Source organism: Sinocyclocheilus grahami, unplaced genomic scaffold, assembly GCF_001515645.1.
Source record: "Sinocyclocheilus grahami isolate Dianchi unplaced genomic scaffold, SAMN03320097.WGS_v1.1 scaffold22.1, whole genome shotgun sequence".
Lineage (NCBI taxonomy): Eukaryota > Metazoa > Chordata > Actinopteri > Cypriniformes > Cyprinidae > Sinocyclocheilus > Sinocyclocheilus grahami.
In genome coordinates this window covers 365,510-375,248 of record NW_015505201.1, presented here as the reverse complement: position 1 = coordinate 375,248, position 9,739 = coordinate 365,510, and the positions used below count along the sequence as shown (strand labels likewise).

The following is a 9,739-nucleotide window of genomic DNA, read 5'->3' as shown; positions in this document are numbered from 1 at the left end:
TATTATTCTGCTGCGTGATACTGCAGAAGAACTGATGACGGCACGGTTTGATCTTCGGCTGACCAATCAGCAGAAAGGCGTGTTTAATTCCCGCCCACGTGTAGAAATCAAATATTCAAGCTGTTTATAAATTTTTCTACCCCTGAACGAAAAACTACAATTTAAGCTGAATTTTCGTTTTTAATTTTTTGGAAAAAAACTAAAAAGGAGCCATTTTCTCATTTTTCTACTTTCAATATTAAATCAAAAAACGAATGATCGAATGATACACGGATTTACCGTGGTACAATGATCTGATGCCATATTATGGTATTTGATAAAAAGTATTTTTGTGTTTTATATTTGAGAGGTACTGAATGATTACTGTAGTAATTTACAGTGGAGCTGTTTATAAATTTTTCTACCCCTGAACGAAAAACTACAATTTAAGCTGAATTTTCGTTTTAAATTTTTTGGAAAAAAAACTAAAAAGGAGCCATTTTCTCATTTTTCTACTTTCAATATTAAATCAAAAAACGAATGATCGAATGATACACGGATTTACCGTGGTACAATGATCTGATGCCATATTATGGTATTTGATAAAAAGTATTTTTGTGTTTTATATTTGAGAGGTACTGAATGATTACTGTAGTAATTTACAGTGGTATTTACATGATTACTACACAAGTCCAAAAAAGAAAAACAAACAAACAAAAACACATAGCATTACCATGGTAAAATTTAAATTAAAAAAAATATATAAAAAATAAAAAATGTGATCAATCATTCAATATATACACTGATTTTTTTTCACAGAAATTCATAAAGACAAAATATTAGTTTACCAAAATAAGAGGGATAGATAATATATATATATATATATATATATATATATATATTCTAATTTAAACATTAATAATTATTTTTTCATAATTACATAGTGATAAAATCAATCACAGGGATCAAATATTTTAGAGCTTAAAATAGTAAGAAAGATATTTATTCACTGTAATAATTTCCATAACAAATGATTTTATTAATTTATATTAAGAAAAGAAAAGAGTTTTAGTACAGAAGCATGTTGTACTAACATTCCTTTTCATTGCAAATTGCCAATTAGATATTTAACAAACTATGCCTTTAATTGGGTTTCTTTGTAAGTTAATTACTTTATTCAGATCGCTGCTTGTCTTCTGTTGTAAGTAAACTATTTATAAGGGTGAGCAAACACAAATTAGCTCAATTAGCTCATGGTTCCCAGCTGAAACAATGCCAGGGAAACCAGATGACTCGAGACATTTTGTGGGGTTTCCATTCTTCTTTACTAATAAAACTCCAGGCCTAATGAGAAATCACATGGACGCCCTTCCCAACATCCTTACCTGCATGTCCCGTCGTGTAATGAAGCCTTTGCCCTCGATGTCACAAATCTGGAAGAACTCTCTGGTCTTCTCAAGCACAGCACTGCAGTCGCTGTCACTGGGCGTCCCCTGCCTGTCTTCTCCTCTACGATGGGACGCCCGGTCCACCTTGGAGCCACAGGTGCTGGAGAAAGATGCCATGCCGTCTATGTGTGTGTGTGTGTGTGTGTGTGTATTTGTGTGTGCATACTGTATGTATGTGTGTGCGAACTCCTCTCTCCTCACATGGGTCAGCCCTTGACAGAAGAGAAGAGAGAACAAAGCTTTTGAGTTACACCACATCACATCCTCTTAGAGTGCCGCCGAGCGCCATCTCTTAGCAACCACCTCTTTAATTAGACAAGCTTATTTATATTATCTATATATATTTACATTAATTTAAAATAAAAGCTTAATAATAATTATTGAACTAAAATGGCTTTTGTAATGGGTTAAGAGCGTAATAGTTAAAGTAGTGACCTTTAATTTGGAGCAAGAGAAACTATGGGAGTGACTTTATTGTGTCACAGAAGCTGATTGGTTTAGATGCTTCCTTGCATCTCTAAATCTTAGCAACTCTAGTGGGTTCTTAGTCTAAGAAGATCGGTATGGTGTTTTGAGGCAAAATAAAGAAAGCAGATAAAAAAGAAATACATTTATGATAATGATTGCACCTCTGGATTTCTTGGCAGACGTGTTGATTAAAACTTTTGTTTGCCTGTCATAACATCATTGATTTCCTTTGTCTAACAAGAAAAATCAAACTTGCTTTGCATTTCTGCTGCACAAAAGTAATTTCAAAGTTTGTAAAGCCCATTAGCCAGCAAAGCATCACATCTCACTGACAACTTTTCTGTGACAGCTTCTTGATTGCCTACAAATTGAGTTAGTTGGCTGTAATATTGCAGGTAAGGTTTTGAAAGGCAGTCAGGAATATCCTACAATTACGTTTGTGTGTAAAAATGTGCTTAGCAAGCAAAATAATTGTTATGCTTATCACATTTTTAAAGTGGTCAAAGACTCATGATAAGTTATCTAGGCTTCATATTGACTGAATATTTGTTTTTCCAATAAACTGTTACACAAGCAGTGAAATGGTCCTTTATTTTGAAAAGCATTACTTTTTTTTTTTTTGGCAAAAAGTGAATTTTACAAAATAATAAGTTCATTAGATCTAAGTAAAGCTATTATTTTAAACTTAGAAATATTAGAAGTAATCGTCTATTGTTTAATTTTAGTCCATTAACACTATGAAGTGAATCATTTAAAGCACTAAAGATATATTAAATAATATCTCTGTGCCTGTACAGTGTATTTCTGTACTTGTAATGTATTTCTTTAGTACTATATTTTTTTTTACTAAATATATATAGTACTAAAGAAATACATTACAAGTTCAACTTCACGATGGCTTCTACGTAAAAACTGATGTCAGGCCTCTCCCAAACATTTCAAAAGGAATTTTATGGCTAAATCAACCCCTACAAACTAGTTGTGGCACTTGCGTACATCTGAATTTCATCAGGGTCTTGTTGGGGGAAAAAACACATCTGGACAGGCAAAAAGCAATAAGTCCTCGGCTGCTGAGAATAGCAGAAACTAGTGGACTGGAACACTGAAACGTACGTCTCTCTTATTTAGCGGAATACAGACGTTATTTGTGCAGTGACCACAAGTTAACAGTTGATGGGATTGATGGGAGCCGACAAGCCATGCTACAGATACGAGTGTGGTGATGAGCATTTCCTCTGGGTATTGACTGGGAAAGCCACAAGTTTGCCGTTTCAAACTTCTGAGTGCAGTGGAACAGAATGACGCTTTCAGCGGCCTCAGTAAACCCAACCATCAATCACAAATTCCATACTAGCCCACTAAAGAGAGACCAAGATCATGTCACAGATGTCTGTCTACAAAAACACAATATGAAGTGAATTTCAACCAACCAAGTTGCTAAATAGCAAAGTTTAGATAAATGTTTCATTGTCCTTCCCACTTTATAAATTCAAGTTACAAATGTAATGTACAGTCTCTATACAGTACACTACAATTCAAAAGTTTGGGGGCGGTAAGATGTTTTTTATGTTTTTGAAAAAAGTCTCTTACACTCTTAAAAATAAAGGTGCTTCACAAAGCCATAGAAGAACCTTTTGGTTCCACAAAAGGTTCTTTGTAGCGAAAGAAGGTTCTTCAGATTACAAAAAGGTAAGAAAGAAATGGTTCTTTAAAGAACCTTTGACTGAATGGTTCTTTGTGGAACCAAAAATGGTTCTTCTATGGCATCGCTTGAAGAACCTTTTGAAGCACCTTTATTTTTAAGAGTGTATGCACCTCAAGATCAAAATATATTTGATCAAACATACATACAGTAATGTTGTGAAATATTATCATAACTTAAAATAACTGTTTTCTATTTTAATATATTTTAAAATATATTTTATTCCTGTGATGGCAAAACCTCAGTGTCACATGATCCCTCAGAAATACTAATATGCTCATTTGTGGCTCAAGAAACATTTCTTATAACTATCAATGTTGAAAACAGTTGTGCTGCTTAATGTTTTTGTGAAAACCGTGACTCATGTTTGTCAAGATTCTTTAATGAATTGAAAGGAGATGTTTTTGTAACATTACACTTTACTGATTCATCTTTGCTGAATATAATTATTAATTTCTTTCAAAAAGAAATAAATAAACAAAACCTTGAAAAAGTTTTTGTTTTGAATTATTTGTTAATTATTTACTGCATTTCAGGAAAATACAAAAAGAAAATTGACCTAAGCTAACCTAAAGCCTACCTCCGTGAAGCCTACCTCCATCCTTCAGATGGAATATCACTACTGCTTTGCATGAAAACTTTATCTATGCTGCCATGTCAATAAAGACAGCAACGTAGTGTGCCACGAGGTTCAAAATGTTTCGGTGCATGGACAGAGACTTACTAGCTTCACTTAAATATCATGTCTAAAAACTTTTTTGTAAAAACCTTTTTACAAAAAGACACCATTTGCACCTTTGAAACAGACTACCCTTTTATAACTAGACAATTCACAGTGTATCAGATCTGACAAAGTTTCTTTTTGACTGACAAGAAGTCTTTTAGGTTTCTACTTAAAATGATGTATCCAAAATATTACGGCAAAAAGCATGACCTCATTGAGTAATAAGCAAACATTTAGGTACATGTATGAAACTGCCAGATGTTTTTATGCAAAGCAACACACAGTCATGGCCAAAAGTTTTGGCAGTGACATAAATTTTGTGTTTTGCAAAGTTTGCTGCTTCAGCTGTTGTGGTGTTCATTCACATAGTTTCTAGATTATTGTGTAGAGTGACCAGATGCATTTTAAATAATTGCTAAAAGCTTCATTGGCCAAAAAATGAACTTTTCACAAAAAAACTAAACAAATTTCACTGTTTTTTGATCCTGACACAAAATGACCAGCTAACATTAATTGACTAATCACATCAGCAGCACATGTGAAAGTGTGAATGAGTACTAGTCAGGTAAAATCACTATCATACTAATTAGATTGTAAGAGCAGACTGATTGCTATAAAAGGAGGGAAGAAGTGCTTCCAATCATTGTGTTCTTGTTAGCAATGTTGACCTCCAAAGAAACACGTGCGGTCATCATCGATTTGCATCAAAATGGCCTCACATGCAAGGAAATTGCTACAAAGAATATTGCACCTGAAAGAACCATTTACCGGATCATCAAGAACTTCAAGGAGAGAGGTTCGACTGCAGTTGAAGAAGTCTTCAGGACGTCCCAGAGTGTCCAGCAAGCGCCAGGACTGTCTCCTCCTGAGGAGTCAGCTACGGAATTGTGTCACTAGCATTGCAGAGCTTGCTCAGGAATGGCAGCAGGTTGGTGTGAGAGCATCTGCACGAGAGTGAGGCCAAGACTTTTGGACAACAGCCTGGTGTCAAGAAGGGCAGCAAAGAAGCCACTTCTCTCCAAGAAAAACGTCAAGGACAGGCTGAAATTCTGCAGGAAGTACAAGGATTGGACAGCAGAAAACTGGCGCGAAGTGATTTTCTCTGATGAAGCTCCCTTCCGACTGTTTGGGACATCTGGAAAAATCAATTGTGTGGAGAAGAAAAGGTGAACGCTACCATGAGTCCTGTGTTGTGCCAACAGTGAAGAATCCTGAGACCATCCATGTGTGGGGTTGCTTTTCAACCAAGGGAGTGGGCTCTCTCATAATTCTGCCCAAAAACACTGCCATGAATAAAGAATGGTATCAAAACGTCTTGCAAGAGCGACTTCTTCCAACGATCCATGAGCAATTTGGCGATGATCCATGCATTTTCCAGCATGATGGAGCACCATGGACACAAAGCAAGAGTGATAAAGAAGTGGCTCGAAGATCATTACACTGAAATTTTGGATCTGTGGCCAGGCAACTCCCCGGAACTCAATCCCATAGAGAACCTGTGGTCAGTCCTCAAATGGCGAGTGGACAAGCAGAAGCCCACAAATTGTGATAAATTCCGAGAACTAATAATCGCCATCAGTCAGGATTTGGCCCAGAAGCTAATATCCAGCATTCCAGAGTGAATTACAGAGGTTATGAAGAACATGGGTCAACACTGTAAATATGACTCATTATATTGCCAATAAAAGCCTTTAAAACTTATGATATGCTTATCATTGTTTTTCAGTATAGCATAGAAATGTGGGAAAAAAAATCTACAAATACTGAAGCAGCAAACTTTGCAAAACACAACATTTATGTCACTGCCAAATCCTTTGGCCATGACTGTACAGTACATTTGAGATATGCATTTAACAGTAAAGGCTCCATCACCCCTGTGACCCTACAGCGGATATGTGGTTTGGAGAATTATTGAATATCTTTACCAGTAAACCTAAAGAACACCATTTGTGATTCTGAAGTTTAGCACAATCCACATACAGTAGTTTGTGTGTCAATGTAGATTCAACAAAGTTCTTACACTATGCAAACATTTTGTTGTATCAAAACTCAAATGGAAAGCATTTCTTGTCAGTCCAGTTAGACTACACTTATAATAGCTGAAGACAATGCTGCTTTGCTTGGTGAACCAACTCTTGAATAGTTTCTACATTTAAAAGAGAACAGAACAAATGTCGTGCTACTAAATATACTGTTCATGTCAAGTGAAAGGTAATGTCAGGGACAAAGACAAGGCAATGCACTTTCAAAGACGGACTATAGTGAAAAGAAAAGGCATGTACCACATGAAAACAATATGCAACTCTTCAAGCAGCTGATGAAAACAGGAACACTTGTTTCCTCCTCTCAGTAGGAGATTCCTTCTCACACTTTCTTTCACACTTCCTGTTCTGAGTTGCCAAAACACGAAACAGAAATGGTCAAGTTAAACAGACAGATCAAGATAAAAAAAATTGTTTTAACGTTACTGTACCTTTAAACGCAGCCGCTGATGTTACTTCATAAAGTCCATCCATGAAGCGACACTCACTTGTTGAAAAGTACTGTTAAGAGTGAAACTTTCCACAATTTGACACGGAGTGCAGACAATTTCAGCAAGCAGTAACTGAGACTGAAGTTGAACTGAACGTCCAGAAGATTGTGAAACTGAAGCTGAACGCGTTATGGGTTGACGACTACAGAAAGCTGTCGACAACTTTGAGCAAACACTTCTGCGTGCTCACAGGGAGGGACTCGAGTCCACGTGGACCTGCATCCGTCTGTTTCTATAGCAACAGAAGAACGCACGCGGAAGTCTACCACTTATGAGTCATACAGATAAGCGTCTTATACATACAATTACTACTATTACTACTAATAATAATAATAACTTGCCATCTGCTTGTTTTTAGTATTTTAGTTTAAAAGAAGTAGGAAGTCACACACACACACACACATTCTAATATACACTGCCGTTCAAAAGTTTGAGATCAATACGATTTTTAATGTGTTTTTAATGGAGTCTCTTATGCTCATCAAGGCTGTATTTATTTGATCAAAAATACCGAAAAAAGCGTAATATTGTGAAATGTTATTGCAATTTCTAATTTGGTTTCCTTTTTTAATATAAACCTACCCTTACCAAAAAGTAGTATACTTCAAGTTTATTTTAGTAAGTATACATAAGTAAAGTTCAAGTATGTTTTTAAGTATACTTTATGTAGTAAATATACAAATATCAGTGTACTAGTAGTATACTTGTAAGTGTACTATTTCAATACTCCTTGGGACTAAATTGGCCCACTTTCTAGTATATAAAAGTATACTTTAAGTATAACAGTAGTAAACTTTGAGTACACAACTAGTTTACATCAAAATGTTTAGTTTGTACTGCAACTATACTAAAAGTGAACTTATAGGTATACTGATAGTTTACTAATTAAATACTTGTAGTAGCATTTTTAGTACACTGAAGTATAGTCTCAGTAAACTACTAGTTTATAATGAAATCCCCTGCTGACTTTGAGCCCACCATTGAAGTACTAAACGTGGGAGTTTAAATATGTGTTGTATATATTCTGCATTTTGTCATTTGACTTGCCACAATTATTGCCGGTAATTATTAACATTTCTACTTTGTTTTAGAAGTCTGAGCTTGATTTCTTTCTTTAGTTTAATCACAAGTAAATTCAGAGTAGTTGGGATAGTTGTAATGATTTTAATAATGTAAATTGTATATTATGTTATAAGCCTACTTGAGTTCCCAGCATGCACTGCGATCAGGATAAATTGTACACATTTTATTTTTAATTGTTTATTGATTGCTTTTTACTTTTTATTTGTTCAGACATCTGTTTGTGGCTCTTTACATTTTAATTTATTGGCTCATGCAGTTTAGAATATTTTGATTGGGTTTTGTCAGAGAATCATTAGCAAATTTAGTCATTTTACTTCTGAACTGATTTTCCTGTAGTATTATTTATGTATTTATTTATTTTTGCATGATGATATTTTAGCATCATTGAGGTACTATAATAGTTTTTATTTTGTATTTTCAGATTTCATTTATTTATTTTTATTATTTGTTATTTATTCATTATTTTAAATATATCCGTATAGTTTTTATTTCAGTTTTAGCTGCACATCAGGTTAAACTAAATAAAAATGAGAAATAAAATAAATGTTCACTTTTTTTATATTTTATGTTTTTGTCAGTTAACATTTTATTTTATTTCAAGTAACACAAATGTTGTTTTGGACCCCACTGACTTTCACTGTGTTAACAAAAAACATTCTTCAAAAAAAACGTCTTGTTTGCAACAAGGATTAGTAAATTGTAAATTGATTAGTAAATGATGACAGCCTCTTCATTCTTGGTGAACTGTCGCTTTAAGAATTACACTTGAGCTTACAATAACCCTCCACTTGGTGGCGCCAAATGATTAGATCATTCAAATGTGGATTTGCTAGAAAAGGGTGATATTCATTGTTATTGGTAACAATAAGATGGAAACCACTGATTTTGTTTGGCAGGAAGAAAAAGTTTACCTTTCATCAAAAAGATGCAGTGTGCCAGTCAGGACTGAGAGTTGATTCAGTGTAAACACACTTTAGCAATCACTTCACATAAAAGCATTTTTGTACTTTATGAATCACATGTTGCTTTGTGAAATATACAAATGTAAAGCAAAGGTTTATTCAACATTTTTTTTCATCTGTGCTTTTAAACAAGCTCAGTTACCGTCTCTGTTTCCAGCACTAACACCTAACAGTAGAAGAGTGAAACAGTACCCACAGGAGCAATTTCCACAAGCCTCTCAGTTCTGAAAGAGCATGGAAACAGTGAGAAGAAGAGAGAGCGAGAGCAATCACAGGCCAGACTGCATGGGAACAAAGGAGACATCTATAACAAGCCTTTAATCTGGCCCTCTGAGAATATAGATGGGTTTCTTTGCCTTTGTTCAGACAGGCCGCAAGAATGGTTTCTTTTTGTTTATTCAACTAAAGTCTGTTTAGTTGTCTGTTGTCTGATTCTGCAAAAACCACATGAAATGCATACATAGTTTGACTTTCGATTGAATGCCTTCTTAAGTCAGATTTCCAGTAGTTTGCTTCAATAGCAGGATCATCTACATCTAAACTTCACTGTAGTCAAGTCAAGTCACCTTTATTTATATAGCGCTTTTAACAATACAGATTGTGTCAAAGCAACTGAACAGCATTAATTAGGAAAATAGTGTGTCAATAATGCAAAATGACAATAGTAAACACTCATTTTTCAGTTAAAGACAGTTCATCATTCAATTCAGTGATGTCAACATCCAGCTCAGTTCAGTTTAAATAATATCTTTGCAATCATTTGCAATCAAGTCAACGATAATCCATCCATCTATCGTCTGTCTGTCTGTTTATCCATCCATCCATCCATCTATCTATCTA

At 34.7% G+C, this 9,739-nt stretch overlaps 1 protein-coding gene across 1 annotated transcript in view; it reads right to left on the bottom strand.

Annotated features, from left to right (window-relative positions):
- Positions 1–7,031, bottom strand: part of LOC107559260 (ras and EF-hand domain-containing protein homolog) — a 20,004-nt gene extending 12,973 nt beyond the window's left edge. Inside the window, exons 1-2 of the mRNA XM_016243015.1 lie at positions 6,795–7,031; positions 1,365–1,639 (exon numbers count right to left, since the gene is read on the bottom strand). Coding sequence (XP_016098501.1) covers positions 1,365–1,639; positions 6,795–6,837 — 318 coding nt within the window. The 5' untranslated portion in view covers positions 6,838–7,031. The remainder of the gene's footprint in view (positions 1–1,364; positions 1,640–6,794) is intronic.
- Positions 7,032–9,739: the final 2,708 nt, after the last annotated feature.